The following is a 15295-nucleotide window of genomic DNA, read 5'->3' on the forward strand; positions in this document are numbered from 1 at the left end:
TCAAATGATTTGATTTTGTTTTATTATATATGCAGACAGGATGGAAAACACATGCAGACCACCATTGACCAATAGTTAACTCCAGTTGGGAAACTTGGATTGTGCCCTCAGAAATACAGATATAAAACATGGGCATAGCCAGGATTTATGGGGGGGGGGGGCGGGGAGAGGACATCCCCATGTTATCATCATCTTTCTGTCTCACAGATTCGGAATGAAATGTCTCAACAACAGTTGTTTAAATTACAGTGGTACCTCGGGTTACATACGCTTCAGGTTACAGACTCCGCTAACCCAGAAATAGTACCTCGGGTTAAGAACTTTGCTTCAGGATGAGAACAGAAATCGTGCTTTGGCGGTGCGGCGGCAGCAGGAGGCCCCATTAGCTAAAGTCGTGCTTCAGGTTAAGAACAGTTTTAGGTTAAGAACAGACCTCCGGAACGAATTAAGTACTTAACCCGAGGTACCACTTTACTTTCTTTTGACCCCAAGTGCTCAGAACAATCTGTCAAAAGCTTCAGTTATTTGAAAACTAGAAAGTTAAATTTTTTTAAAAAAATTAACATGCCTTTTTCATATTATTTTTACAAAAACTAAAGTAAAACAAGTTTTAAAACAATCTAAACTAAAACTTTTTCAGCACTTCCTTCTCAAATTCCTCCTTTTTCCAATGCAATTTTCCATGCACACTCTGTAAATATAGCCCATTGAGATGCTCCCCCCCTCACTGTGGACCTTAGCCAAGTCTTTACTCTCTGCAAGGTACTGAATAACCACTCTTCTGTACAAGTGGTGCGTGGCTGAGCAAGAGAGATAGCCAGCCAGAAACCACTGCTGTAGTATTCTAAATTCTGATGTTCTGCAGAGAATAGCTCACAAAGTGCAATGAAGGGTGAAATGATATGTTACATGCATAAGCGTAACAAAAGCAGACCCTAACTCTTTTCCTAGGAAAATGCTCGCTAGGGAGGGAGGTCGTGGTATCTCAGTGAGCATTTCAATTTCAAATATTCTGACGATTTCTACTTTTAGTTATGTATTTTTATTTACAGTATTTACTTGATATAATGGGGAGCAGCTGCCCCTCTCCAACCCCCTGGCAACACCCATGCATCATACATCAGGAACAAGGGGTTGGGCGATAAAGATCTACATTGGGATCTGTTGTCCTTATGGATCCTACCAGTAGAGGTGGTTGTCTCACCTGTGCCGGTCTTGTCTATTAGCCTAAAGGCTGAAACACCCAGCCTTTCCTTGCTGCATTTGCTAGAGACAAACCTCTCTTGCCTAATACGAACTCCCCTACTTTGCAAACCCAAACCGTTTTTCAAACTTCAGTGCGTGCAAACATTACATTACATATTTAACAATCGTCATATGAGATATAGACTAGGCTTACAGCCGCTTACAAGTTTCTTCCAGAGGTTTTAATCCTCTGTCCTTAATGCAGAAATCCCTTTAGCAGTCAGATTTATTGAAGGAATGATTGTGCAGTGGGGGTTTTTGCCTCACTCTCTGTGGCCTGTCTGCAGTCCTGGTTAACCTACGCAAAGCCAGGCGAGCCAACTAAGTTTCGACCAGCGGTAACCGAGATGGTGAAACGGGATACCGGAGCTCCTGCACGACTCTACCTCTTTCTCTCTATGGGTGACTCTACCTCTTTCTCTCCCTCTGCCAGGGGGCGGGGCTGAACGAGAAGCTTTGATTCGCCCATCAGGTCAAAGTAGCGACCAATCGAAAGAGAGCGATCATTTTATACATATGCGGAGGGGCGGAGCTTCTTGGAAGGTATTTGCAACAGTAGGAAGAAAAGGCTGGACTGTAAAAGAAATGGAAGAACTTATTTCTGCATAAACCTGATCTTTGCTCTCTTTTTTTTAAATGCTATTTAAAATAAACGGCTGCTTTTAGAAAGAGTAAGTTCTGTAGAATGTTTACAAGTTTATTTGTTTTTAGTGCAAATCTTTTATTTCCGCGTACTTCGCCTGCAGTTAGGAGGACGGGCAAGAGCAGCAGCCGCGCTTCCCAATCGTCTGGTTTTCATTTCTCCTGAGGGACAAGGTAAGTGACAGGCGAGGGGTTTCAGTGGGTAGGTGGGTTGTTTCTGACGCATAAGACCAGTTTTTTGGGGGGAGGGAAGAGATTGAGAGGAAAAGGGCAAGCCCGGGCATGCAAAGCCCAGAGCAGGAAGGTGCTGCTGCCGCAGGCACAAGAGGTGGGCGGACCTCAGGCTTTTGCAAGGTTTTCTTTTTCACTATGAAGACCCGTAAGGGCCGCAGATGGCACCGAAACGAAAAGAAGGGCGGGGGGGGGGGAGAGAGAGAGAGGGGAGGGAGACCCAGATTTAGATGTCCATATAAAAGTGCAAATTTCACTTTTCATTTCATGGGTCCCCTACTCAGTTCTGAAATTAGGGAGTATAGTCGCAAAAGGAGCAGGTCCCAGACGGCCCATTGATGGTCATGTTTTACACGCAGGGAGCCCAGAGCCTCATCATAAGGCCAGCCCTTGCAACTTCATTTAAATGTTGTTTGCTCATTTTAAACTTTGCATACCGCTCTTCGCCATGTAGGTTTCAAAGCGGCTTACAGCAATAGAATAGAAATATATGCAACATTTAAAACTTTTAAAAATATCATAAAAGGGATGTGCAAGCTTATGTATAAATTCAATGGGTAGAACAAAAGCCATTAGATGTACTGCTGGATAACTGTTTTAGTTCCTGTTTTTGTATTTATGACGTTTAAAAACCAATCAAAAATATTGTTAAAAAAGAAAAATAAGGAAAATATCTGGGAAGCATTCAGAGTGCAAAGTCCCCCGGAAATGAAACAGTTTTGGCCAAGCGTCTGACACACAGTAAGGGCCAGTTCCTGTCCCAACTTCTTATGGGACAGAGTTGCCCAGAGTTGGGCCTATAACACTGAAGGTACTCCTGACTTGATTGATGCTTCTGGCCTTAATAGTACTCATCCAAGGAGCACTACAGGGTAAGGTGGTCCTTAAAGCATCTGGGGCTTAAATGATTAAGGGCTTTGCACACTAGTACAGGGACCTTGAACTTGGCCTGGTAGCATTTTGGAAGTCAGAGCAGGTCTTTCAACACCTGTGCCATGATCCTGTCAACAGTCTAGCTGAGCATTCTGCACTAGCTGAAGCTTCCCAGACCAGATCCAAGGGCAGCTCCACATGGAGCATGTTGCAGTAATCTAATATTTCTAACTCATGCCCATGCATTAAGAGGTCCACCAGTAAATCCTTACCTCTTTGCTAGAAAGGATGTCCTTCATTGAGTTAGCAGCTGCTAGCAACCCCTCCTTGCTGATTTTCAACTCCAGTCCAGATGTGGCCCCTGCTGCTTGTTTAAAAGGGAGTGATGTGGCCTAAAAGCAGTCATGTCTGCACAGTGTAGCTGGGAGCATTAGTCTGCCAATTGTCTTGCTTTTGTTTATATCAAGTGACAATCCCTTGGGCTTTGAGACTCACACAGTACCCTCTAATTGCTGCGGCTCCAATGTGGAGTTGAGTCTGTGGACTTGACAAAAATTGTCTTAACCCTGGGGATTTGATCTTTTTAGGCCTGTTTTGAGAGAGCGCCCACACATTCTCATGTGAATATGCATAGTGTTCGCGTATCTTTTAAACTTCAGCCCATTTTTAGCAGAATGCAACACCTGCCACTGTGACTGTTCCCTTCTGACTATGTCCACATGGGCTGTTGGCACTACTGTCCACCTGTTCCCTCTCTACCCCTGTATTTTGCAGTATCTCATCAAAGGTGGCTTGGGAGCTTTCATTTAAGATGAGGCGATACATCATGCTGCTTAGCTGTTCCACTATAGCATCTGATGATCTACCTTGGCAGTTTTAAATGTGCTCCATTTGTGAATTTGCAGACAAATGCTATGCTGTAAGCAGTTGCTCTGACCCAAGTCTTGTATTTCAGATGATTGAAATGTTGGCAGCAAGTGAGACTCTGGAATTGCTGCGGCAGCTGAGTGTGTTACTGGATCAAGAGTTAAGATGTCAGCCAAAGTTATCTGGCCTGAGAATAATTGAATCTGCTCACGATAATGGGCTCCGGATGACGGCAAGGTTGCGAGACTTTGAAGTGAAGGACCTGCTTAGTTTAATTCAGTTCTTTGGCTTTGGTACAGAGACGTTTTCTCTCACAGTGAATTACTTAGACAGGTTTCTGTCAAAAATGAAGGTAAGTCTTGGAACAACAAAGCTGTAGGCTCATTCATCTCTTCGTAACCATATGGACTTTAAAGTCTTTGACTGCAAAGGAGTGTTGCATTCAATTCAACATGCATGCATGCAGTTGTGCTATGTAAATCCTCGACTGGAATTCAGATTTTGAGGTCTCAGTGGTTCAGAGCATCAGAAACTTCTCCTTGTCTCATTGATTCAAGCAATTCTGAATGCATTCAAAGACTAAACACTATCAAAGCACATGTCTGAGAGGCTTCATTTGCTCCTGCCTCTTGAGCCAGGAGTAGAGATTGGGTTTCAACATGAAATGCATAACTGTATCTTGAACATGCATGCCAAGTTTAATGTCACTTCTCTTTCACCAGTTGTATAGTCTCTTTTGTATATTTGCTAGCTGCCTTGAAAAGAGATGTGAGGCTGTGACTGTGCTTGCCCTTAAAATGTAGAATGCATATAATTCTGAGGTCTCAGTATTCGAGGCTGATGCTGTGTATCACAAGTAGGCAACTTACACAATACCTTGTTTTTGAGTGGTTTGAACAATGTTGTGGGTGAAAGTGTATCCCACACAGGACCTTCTGTTTCTGGTGTGTTTGCTGGCTCGTTGGAGCTATGTGGGATTGTCCCAAACTGCTGGTAGTGGTTGCTCCATCCACCACAAAAAGAAAATGTGTTCATCTAGCACAGGGGTTTTCTACCGTTTTTGGGCCAAGCACCAAATTGATCATGACCAACTCATCCTAAACCGTATGGCAAGTGGGTGGGGGCAAGACCCAATTCTCAAGCTGCATTCTCTATCCTATTTTAAATCATGTCTATCATGTCAGTATTCATTATTAAATTCCGGTTTGTGGTTTGTTGAAAAATATTTTTAAAGGACATTTCCAGGTGGGGTGGAGGATGTTACAAACCTTGTAGAATTGCAGCAGGAGACATTTAGGAGCAGTCAGTCAAACAAACAAACAAACAAACAAACAAACAAACAAACAGTACCTTTTAAAATGAAATAAAAAGTATTTAAGCAATGGACTGCTGTGTGCCAGGCATACAATCTTTTTCGACTGCCCTTTCTGCAAGAGGGCAGGGGTTATCTACTGAACTTGAATAGCCTTAAAACATTTGAGACACGTATATGACAGTGGGTGCTTGGGGAGCGAGAAATGGTTGCCTTGCTTCCCCAAGCGTAGAGCTAACTGAGCATGCATTTCTATTTAAGGGATGACAGTAGGCTTATGCAAGGATATTTGGAATGAACTTTCCACTCAAGGAAGTTAAGATGATTAATTGCCGGTGGTGGGAGGAGAACTTTTGGAAGTTCTACAGGGAAGCACAGCTTAATGGCAGAACAGCTGCCTTTCATGTGTAAGGTTCCAGCTCAATTCCCAGCTAGATCATGAAATTGTTCCCATCTGGAACCCCTGGTGGTTGCTACCAGTCAATCCTGAAGCTTGATAGATCTGACCCAGGAGTGCAGAAGGCTGTCCTAAACCACCTAGCTGCCTATTAATCTTACACATATAAAAATATACTGTTGGACTTGTATCTCATTAATCCTGTGATGTGGAGTCTTAACTCCCATTAAGTACAGTGGTATTTACTTCCTGATTAGCTGTTTGTTAGCAGCCTAAAACAAATGAAATTGCATATTAGAAAGAAAAACCCTGAATCTCTGACTTTCTTTCCTCTTCTAGGTACAGCCAAAACACTTGGGCTGTGTTGGGCTAAGCTGCTTCTACCTAGCAGTGAAAGCGACAGAAGAAGAGAGGAATGTTCCATTAGCCACCGACTTAATTAGAATAAGCCAGTACCGATTCACAGTTTCCGACTTGATGAGAATGGAGGAGATTATTCTAGAGAAGCTGTGTGGTAAAGTGAAAGCAACGACGGCCTTCCAGTTTCTGCAACTTTATCACTCGGTCTTACATGGCAGCCTAACCTATGAGAGGTAGAGAATTTTCCTTTCAGAACATGTTTGGAATGGGCAGTTCCATTTAGGCAGAGTGGAAGTCTTTGCTTGGATGGAATTTGAGAACAGTGGAGAGTGAAATCTGAGGCACCTGCATTTTGATATTTTGTCACCTGCTGAAAATGATTCTGGTTTGAAAACTGGTTTTAGATAATTTGATTCGGTGTTGTTCATTTCTTCTGTATTTTATGGTTTCATAGTTTTATAATGTGTTAAATATATATATATTGAATGAGTTGGAGGTTTAGAAATAATAAAAAATGAATATTACTAAACTGATCTAAAATTTCTGTAGCTGTTCAAAGCTTAGTAAGGTTAGCTTTGCCATGTAAACTTTGTGCGCAAAGACGAGACTCTACTAAACTAGGTCTCACTTTCTTACAGGAAGAAACATCTTAATTTTGAGAGACTTGAAGCCCAGCTCAAGGCATGTCACTGCAGGATTGTTCTTTCGAAAGCAAAGGTAAGGATCTTGATTGATCAGTGCTTGCAGAAATTCTGCAGGACCTGGAGAGGATTGATTGTCATCTTAATTGCTTTGTCTGTTCCTCAGCCATCTGTCTTGGCTCTCTCAATATTGGTCCTGGAAGCTGAAGAAGAAAAACTGCCAGAATTGGAGGGCACCATAGAACACCTTCAAATACATTCCAAGGTAGGCAGTAGATAAATGCTTAGTCCAGAAGACTGGATCTCTTTGTTTCCAGCAGCCTTGAGTTAATGTATAGAGCCTCTTGCCTAATAAGAGACTATGTACAATGAAGGATTTTGTCTACGTCGGTTTTCAGCGTGATTAGATCCTATAGAATCCTAGAGGTTTTCAACCTTTTGGGGACCACAGCTCCGTTGACCAACTATATTCTTTCTGCGGCTGCCCTGTGGGATCAGGAGCCCAGTTATGTCACCCCTTGCCTACAGAGCTGGCAGCCCCTCACCCTTTTTCAAACACCTTCCCTTGTGGAGTGTTCCCTCAGCCTCCTCTCCTTGGTAGTCCTCCAGGCAGCTGCTGCTGTCCCTGGTCTCTGAGCTGTCCCCTCTGCCCCAAGGAGAGGTGCCTCCTCCCACTGCCCCACAGGGGCCTGGAAAGCACCCCCTGGCCAACCCCAGAGGCACCATTCATCTGGGGAGCTTGTAGTCAGATCTGCTGCAAGAAACAGCTGTGCAATCCTTTGGGAGGCAGAGATGCAAGAAGGCATCAGAGGAGGGAGAGAAGGAAAGGCCAGTGTTGCCCATGGCACCCCTAACCATCATTCAAGGCACCCCAGGGTGTCATGGCACACTGGTTAAAAACCACTGGGTTAGAGGGGATCTCAAAGATCTGCTAGCCCAACCCCATATTGATATACAAAATGGAATTTTTGGGACAGATCTTTCCCTGGGGAAGCAGGGTATGGTACTACCTGGTTTGGACAGTTTTCAGGTGGCAGAGTGTAGACTTAAGTGAATAAGAGTGTCAAAACTTGTCGGAGCTTGATACACAGGGTGGTGTTGAAACCTTGCTTAAGGGTATTATTAGTAGTAGTACAGGCGGTGACCATTTTGCACGCGTCCAGTTGATGTGCAACTGCTGATGAATGGATCCTTTTGGACCCAGAAGAGGCTAGAATGGGTGTGCTGGCAAGTGTAACAGGGCAGAGTAGCTTCCACGGACTCTGCCTGTGCGTGTGGGGGTCAGGAACGGAAACCCCGCTCAGAATGGTCACCACCTACAGTAGTGTTGTTTGTTAGCTGCTTTATACAAAAAAAACACCCTCAATTCAATTTAGCGAGTTAGACTACAGATAAAATCGATTTAAAGCCTGAATTTTAACAATTTATTATACATAATTCCTAAAATGAACCTCCCAGCAACACAGAAAGAATAAGTCCTACTCTACCCTACTAAAATATGAGCATCACAGTAAAATCTAACTTAACTACCAAAGGCCTGGGTAAATAAAAAATCTCTTAGCCTGGCACCTAAAAACCGACAGTGATGGTGTCAGACATCTTGTCCCTATGGAGAGCGTTCATCAGGTGGCAGATCAAATTGTATATTATTGTCTGCCAATCGCAACAGCTTACTTGGTTCCTAGTGTTTATCCTGAAAGCCAAGTGCACACCTGACTTTCAAACAAAGCTTTGCTGCTTTCTCAGTGGCACTGATTAGTTTTTATTTTCCAACTTGCTTCTGGCAGATAAATGACAGAGACCTGTCTTTTTGGAAAGAGCTTGTGTCCAAGTGCCTTTTGGAATACTCCTCAAGCAAGTGCTCCAAACCAAATGTTCAGAAGCTGAAATGGATTGTGTCCGGCCGTACGGCACGGCAGCTAAAGCATAGTTACTACAGAATTGCCCATCTTCCCACGATCCCGGAAAGTGGTTTCCTGAAAGGTGAGTAAATTTGATTCTGTAAAACTGTAACTTAAATCACTTTTAAATAAGTTGCCTATATGGCATGTGGGTTTTCTTGTAACTTTTGATTTGTTTAGAAGAAGTTCAAGGCATAATTTTAAAAATACTTTCTGACCATCTCTCACTCTGTGTGATAGTGTGTGGCTAGGTCAGCGGTGCTAATTAAATATCAAAGCTTCATACCTGCTCCACTCCTGATCTTTTCAAGGAGGAAGGGAAGAAGGTTCTTTAAATATTGACAGCACTCACAAGTGGCACAAAAAGTGGGTGAATGAGTAGCCAATAGGAAAGCAGTCTGCCCCTGAAGTACAGTGGTACCTTGGGTTACAGACGCTTCAAGTTACAGACGCTTCAGGTTACAGACTCTGCTAACCCAGAAATAGTACCTCAGGTTTAAAACTTTGCTTCAGGATGAGAACAGAAATCGCGCGGTGGTGGCGCGGCGGCAGTGGGAGGCCCCATTAGCTAAAGTGGTACCTCAGGTTAAGAACAGTTTCAGGTTAAGAATGGACCTCCGGAATGAATTAAGTTCTTAACCTGAGGTACCACTGAACTAACTAGTGTAACATTAGGATGGAAACCTGTGGCCTTTCAGAGGTTGTACTCCCAACTCCCATGAGCCTCAGCCAGCACTGTCAGTGGTCAGGAATGACCACAGATTCCTGTTCCCCACTGGTAAAAGTGTTGACCTAGGTTTTCAAAATGATCATGGTTGTGCACAGTACTATTTTTCTCGAAAAAGAAGTGCCAGAACTGACAATGAACGCCTCCCTTGTTCTTTTAGAAAGGCAATGGTGCCCACCTCAGAGGTGCCAGAGTTCTGGTGGGGGGGAAAGCAATTCTTGTGCACATTAATGTACTTCTGCCATCTTTCCATTAGTAATGTCTTTATGGTAGGCTAAGTCATGGTTTTGAAAACTCACTCCTCCTGAAAGCAGAAAGATGAAAAGTTGGGGAAATTCTTGTAAATCTTCCCGCTGCATAAGTTGCTTATTTACTGAGAAGTGAATGTTGCAGGGACCTTGTTTAGTGGACTGGCAGACTGAACTATTGGACTATGCAGAGATGGTGAGAATGACTAGGAAAATCAGAAACCAGGAAGATCAAAACTTCAACAAAGAATGGGAGAAATTTATATTATATTTGACAGACCACTGTAAACATTTGAACTCTTTGGCAGGCCTTAAATAGCTCTTGTTATGTTACATAAACTTTGGATACAATGGAAGACTAAAAAATTAGGATTTATAATATGCAGTTGAAAACGTTAACCAAAGAACCCACGGAGGGAAGAAGTCTAAAGATTCAGAAGAATCTTATTTATTTTTTATTTGTGATATTGAGTGATTTTTTAAAAAAAAATAATACCAGAACTGAATGTTGTACAGTACTGATTAAATCAATTTATACTATTTTACTTTCACCTTGCAATAACATTTTTTTATTATTCATTTAACTACAGAGAATCCATGAGAAGATGGGAGTGCAGATTTGGCTAGGATCTCCTTTTGTATTGGAACAGAGAATCAGCTGGATATATCTTGAACCCTACTGAAAACCAATACCCATGCTCATTTTAAAATGTTGCTACTTGTTATATCAATAGTGTTTGTTTTTAACCCCTCATGATGATGAAGAATGAAGATACTCTTACAGAATGATCCCTGGGCCTGAAGCATACACAAACGGCAGCTATTCGAGTGTTTCATTCTGACTTCTGGAGGAAAATGAAATTCATACTACCATTAGTGTTTGGTCCTAAACATTTCTACACAAACTTTTTAACATGTTCAGACCACGTTTAAGGAAGTGAAACTTTAATGTCCCAACTGAATCCAGGATTCTGAAACTTCTTGAAATAATGATGCACTTTACAAGTATGGAACTGGATTATATGTCTGTGCCAGGACTGAATCAGATGGGTATTGCAAGTGTTTGAGTTAAAGTATGATGTTTTTAATGTGTTTTAAACACCAGGGTATTAGAAGTAAAGCATTTAAATATATAATGTGACTAGCACCACTTCACTGCACATTCTAGCAAAGTGTAAATGCTGCTTAATGTCTGCTTTTTTAAAAACACTGTTTGAAACTTCACAATGTTCACTGACACTTAAGCTGAGGTAAGAATGTAGGTCAAGCATTGGGACATTAGCACTACCTAAAAATAGAAAGGCTGTCTGAGACGCTTTGTCCAAAGTCTGTACTGAGTTAAACAGTTTTAAAATGTGCGGAAGTAGAAAGTGTGAAAGGCGGTCCTGGAGTACATCTTGGGGAACACAATAGTGACTGGTCAAAGCATGTGAGGTGGGGATTGCAGTAGAACATTGCGTTAGGTTGGTTTTATAAACCTCATACACAGGCTTGTTTTATTTTAAGCTGGAAAGTGTTTCTAGAGGAAGATTGCATAATGTGGCAATGATTGGGTTTTACCACCAAAGGTCCCCTTGATGCCAGTGTGAGCCAGTTAGGACTAGCTACCATTGATGAGTATTGGAAGGTTGAAATGGACAGCTGAGGTGGGGAAGAAAACATGAGCTAACTTTTTAGCATCATGACCACTTGAATGCGGACATAGCAGCCTTTGGGAGTGAGGACTTGGGAGCACAACGCCTCCTGAAGTACAAAGCCAAGTAATGCTTAGTGCAGTTTTGCCACATGGCTGTGAATGATGTACTGAAGCCCTGTGCCACTGTACATCAGAAGTCGCTTTCCTAGCTTGGCTGAATCAGCACCTCTACATTACTTACTCTGAATGGCATCCACTTCTAGTCTAGGTGTCTTCCAGATGTTAACTGGGTTAGTAACTTATTCTGTAGCTGTTTTAATAAATGTAGCTCCCCGTCTAAATACGCATATGGTCATTTCTACCTGTGTTAAAGCTGCTGGCTGAAACTCTCCGTGAGGAAGTATTCTAGAACTTCAGTACCAACTTCTACCTCAATGCAAGCTACTCAAAATGAAGTGATAGAATGTTTCCTTAAGCCATTGGTTTCCAAGTGACCATACCGTGATACTGATGCATTGATATCTCCTAACATGTGCCTTTTGCCATCTGGATGTAGAGAGAATTTATAAATCTATTCCGTGTGAGTCAGGGAATGCTGCAACTAGTTAACAAGTGCCGTTATGCCTTGTAAGAAACAGTGTACCTTTCAATAAAGCATACTGAAACAGGAGTTGTGTAAGTGAATTTCTTTGCCTTACATCCCGCAGGTAATTAGCTGTAAGCAAACGAACAAAACGCCTCTAATACTACGGAACCATGTGCACAATTTGAAGGCGAAGAGTAGAGACTAGATGAGGAGCTCCCTGTCCTTTTTATTCTGCAGCAGGGCATATAGAAGTCCTGTAGAGGGCAATGTGTAAATGAGAAATTGCATAAGCCAAAAGCTCTAAGCCTCTTCCCCATACTGTGTTTCAAATTGTAAATGGATTGTGTAAAACAGTAATAATGGAATTACACAATGTGTACTGAGAAGTTAAGCTCTGAAATCCCGCCCCCCTGGGGGGAGGGAGGGGAATAAAAGCATTGATTTAAAAATGCTTAAACAACTATAGGGAGTTAAAATCAAAACTAGTCATTGAGTGGTAAGCATCTGTCTAGGTTACATGTGCACCAGACAAAAAGTGGTCTATTTGTGTGGAGTGCCACTGCATAAATGGAAGGTATTTCCTTTGTGGAAATAAACTTTGCAGGGGGACTGCTCTTCAGTCATTCCTACACATCCTAAAAGTGCTAGTTTTCACTTTTTGCAGATGCGTCTGGCACAGTTTCTGCTGCCCTAGGCAAATTAAAATTCTCAGTTTGCTATACAGCAACATCATAGCTCAATGAATGATCAAGACACGGGCTGTATAAAACCAAGTTGTCTCATTGGTACAAGGACTTCTGCTCCCCATGTAACATCTGGGGACTTTACTCCAACCCCCCGAGCAGATGGGGTGCACAAGCAAAGAGGAAGTCCTGTTGCACAGACAAGCTCTTTTGCTTACAAGACAACTTTGTTCAACACTGTACTGTAACCCTTTTAGCAACAAAGGCTTCCCACCCACCCCAGCCACACAGAAGCTAAGTGTATGTTTAGACATAATATAAACAAAATAAAGCTGCTCTGAGGTTTGATGAATTTGTTCACAAATAGCAACTGAATAGCTAAAACAATAGCTTTGAGTGTTTGGAGTAGGCTTCAGCAAAGAGATTTTAACTTGGAAATTATAAACACATCCCAGTTTATGCATATTGTATAAACTAATTCATGGAAAGGTTTGACTTTCTCAAACATGAAAATTACTACCTCCGCAGGAAACTTAAAGACGTAGAGCCTACACTATTGAGGTAACCAGACAACTACAATTAAGTGTACAGTCATACCTCTGGTTGCGAACATGATCCGAGCGGGAGGCACGTTCGCAACCCATAGCGTTTGCAGCCTGAAGCACTGCGTCTGCGCACGCGTGTGACATGATTTGGCACTTCTGCGCATGATGTCATTTTGTGCTTCTGCGCATGAGCCGAAACTCGGAAGTAACCCGTTCCAGTACTTCCAGGTTCGGCATGGTCCGCAACCCAAAAACGCGCAACCCACAGCGTTCATAACCAGAGGTATGACTGTATTCATTTCACTGTGCATATGCAGTTGTAATAATAATAATAATAATAATAATAATAAATTTTATTTATATCCCGCCCTCCCCAGCCGAAGCTGGGCTCAGGGCGGCTAACAACAATTAAAATAATCCAACATTCTAAAAACATTCATTATAAAATCAAATTAAAATCAAATTGATGGCAACCATTAAGCAAAATTCTGTGCAGATTGCCAGAGGAGGGGGTTCTCAAACAATGCGTTCCTGGAACCAATACAAAACCAAGCTACAGCTTCCGATTGGCTGCAGGAGCGTCCTGCAGCCAATCGGAAGCCGCACTGGACGTTTGGCTTCCAAAAATCGTTCAAAAACTGGAACACTCACTTCCGGGTTTTGATCATTCGGGAGCCGATTTGTTCGGGAACCAAGGCGTTTGAGACCAAGGTATGACTACAGGAAACAAAAGGACATTGCACTTACTGTCTATTAGGGTGGGGGACTTATGACTCTCCAGTTGATGGTGGACCATTTCCCATAAAGGTAAAGGGACCCCTGACCATTAGGTCCAGTCGTGACCGACTGTGGGGTTGCGGCGCTCATCTCGCTTTATTGGCCGAGGGAGCCGGCGTACAGCTTCCGGGTCACGTGGCCAGCATGACTAAGCCGCTTCTGGCGAACCAGAGCAGCGCACGGAAACGCCGTTTACCTTCCTGCCGGAGTGGTACCTATTTATTTACTTTCACTTTGACGTGCTTTCGAACTGCTAGGTTGGCAGGAGCAGGACCGAGCAACGGGAGCTCACCCTGTTGCGGGGATTCAAACCGCCGACCTTCTCATTTGCAAGCCCTAGGCTCTGTGGTTTAACCCACAGCGCCACCCGACAATTAGCAATGTTGGCTGATAGGAGCTAGAGTCCAACAGTATCTATCTGAAGAACCACAGGTTGTTCACAGCTGTTCTAGAATGGGGTGCAAACATTTCTTGACTGCATAAGAAGTACATTTTATGTTCTTATTTAAAAAGATGTTCACAAACTAAACATTTAAAGCTTTATGTGCAGTACTGTACAGACAAGAGCTGAAGAGCAACACAATATTGCAGCTACATCTGCATGCCCAATGACATTTTGGGCCGGAGTTTCTCAAATGGCAAGAGGGGAAGCTGCAGGGCAAACCCTGTTGAAACTTTTCCTGTGTTCTAAAGCAGCTACAGCACCAGACCCTCATCAAATACTAAAAGTCAAAAACCCAACTGGGAATGCCACAACTCTTGGTTGTATGCGAGGCAATTCTTTGATTCAAATTCAGAACCACCACCAGCCTTGTGGAGAGACCATTGGAATGATGACTGGCTTGGTCTGGGTAGAGGCCCAGGAAGAATATTATTACAAGGTTACTCTGCCCTATTCTCACCTGTTTATCTTACAGGTGAACTTGGCACAAAAGTATGGGAGACTCTAATTACAGGTAATTCACATCTTACACTTATTTCACTTACGCAATAGCAGCTTTGTGTGGGCGGGGAATAAAGACCAGAGGAAACCCGCTCTCCATTTATTTATTTCTCCACAACCACCCACACAAAGTTGCAATCATGGGCTGACTTGGCTTTGGGAAGGCGACGCAAGAGCCCTTGCAGCATCCCAGAGCCCTTGCGCTGCCTTCTCAAAGTCAGGTAAGCAGTGCTCGTTTCTGGGGTTTCCTGGCTTTATGCATGTTTGTGCCTACGCATGAATCCCTGGAACTGAACCCTCACGTAAGATATGAGCTACCTGTACACCACACTTTAGCGTACACAGCTGGGTCTACAGGCACGTCCACATAATCCAAATTGTGCTTGGGTCAACTGAGTGGATGCCACACAGAATCGCAACAGCATGCCACATCTGCTTTTAATTACCCAGCCTTCAAAAGAACGTGCTTTTTTATATCACAACATAGAACATCACTTCAAAATTCATTTTACTAACTTGCCACGTTGGCAGTTTTCTGTCAAAATTAAAGCCAGGAGCACATGGGGAGTAGTATTCTTATTCCAAAGAATGATGCACCCTATAGTTCTTCAACATAACTTTCAGCTGGCAGGGTTTTTAAAATAAATAATAATAATAATAATAATAATAATAATAATAATA

General features: G+C 42.8%; 1 protein-coding gene across 3 annotated transcripts; it reads left to right on the plus strand.

The window, feature by feature from the left end:
• The first annotated feature begins 1688 nt into the window (after positions 1-1688).
• On the plus strand, positions 1689-11750 carry CCNG1 (cyclin G1). 3 transcript variants are annotated; one of them, XM_080995295.1, is made up of 7 exons: positions 1689-1916; positions 3947-4210; positions 5907-6160; positions 6566-6644; positions 6735-6833; positions 8356-8555; positions 10037-11750. In XM_080995295.1, the coding sequence occupies exons 2-7, from the start codon at positions 3947-3949 to the stop codon at positions 10125-10127; spliced, it is 987 nt and encodes a 328-aa protein (XP_080851421.1). In that variant the 5' UTR covers positions 1689-1916; the 3' UTR covers positions 10128-11750. The 3 variants fall into 3 exon arrangements, with proteins under 3 accessions (XP_080851421.1, XP_080851420.1, XP_080851422.1); XM_080995294.1 differs by having other exon boundaries at positions 1690-2061; XM_080995296.1 differs by having other exon boundaries at positions 1692-2061; positions 8356-8551; positions 10035-11750.
• The last annotated feature ends 3545 nt before the right edge of the window (positions 11751-15295 follow it).

Source organism: Podarcis pityusensis, assembly GCF_964106645.2.
Source record: "Podarcis pityusensis genome assembly, chromosome: 2".
NCBI classification, from domain to species: domain Eukaryota; kingdom Metazoa; phylum Chordata; class Lepidosauria; order Squamata; family Lacertidae; genus Podarcis; species Podarcis pityusensis.

Excerpts from the sequence above, each read along its gene's own strand:
- CCNG1 (XM_080995295.1), top strand. The coding sequence starts at position 3,947 with ATGATTGAAATGTTGGCAGCAAGTGAGACTCTGGAATTGCTGCGGCAG. Across the intron at positions 6,645-6,734 it reads TTGTTCTTTCGAAAGCAAAG|CCATCTGTCTTGGCTCTCTC; the intron begins GTAAGGATCTTG and ends TCTGTTCCTCAG. Across the intron at positions 8,556-10,036 it reads AGTGGTTTCCTGAAAGGTGA|AATCCATGAGAAGATGGGAG; the intron begins GTAAATTTGATT and ends TTAACTACAGAG.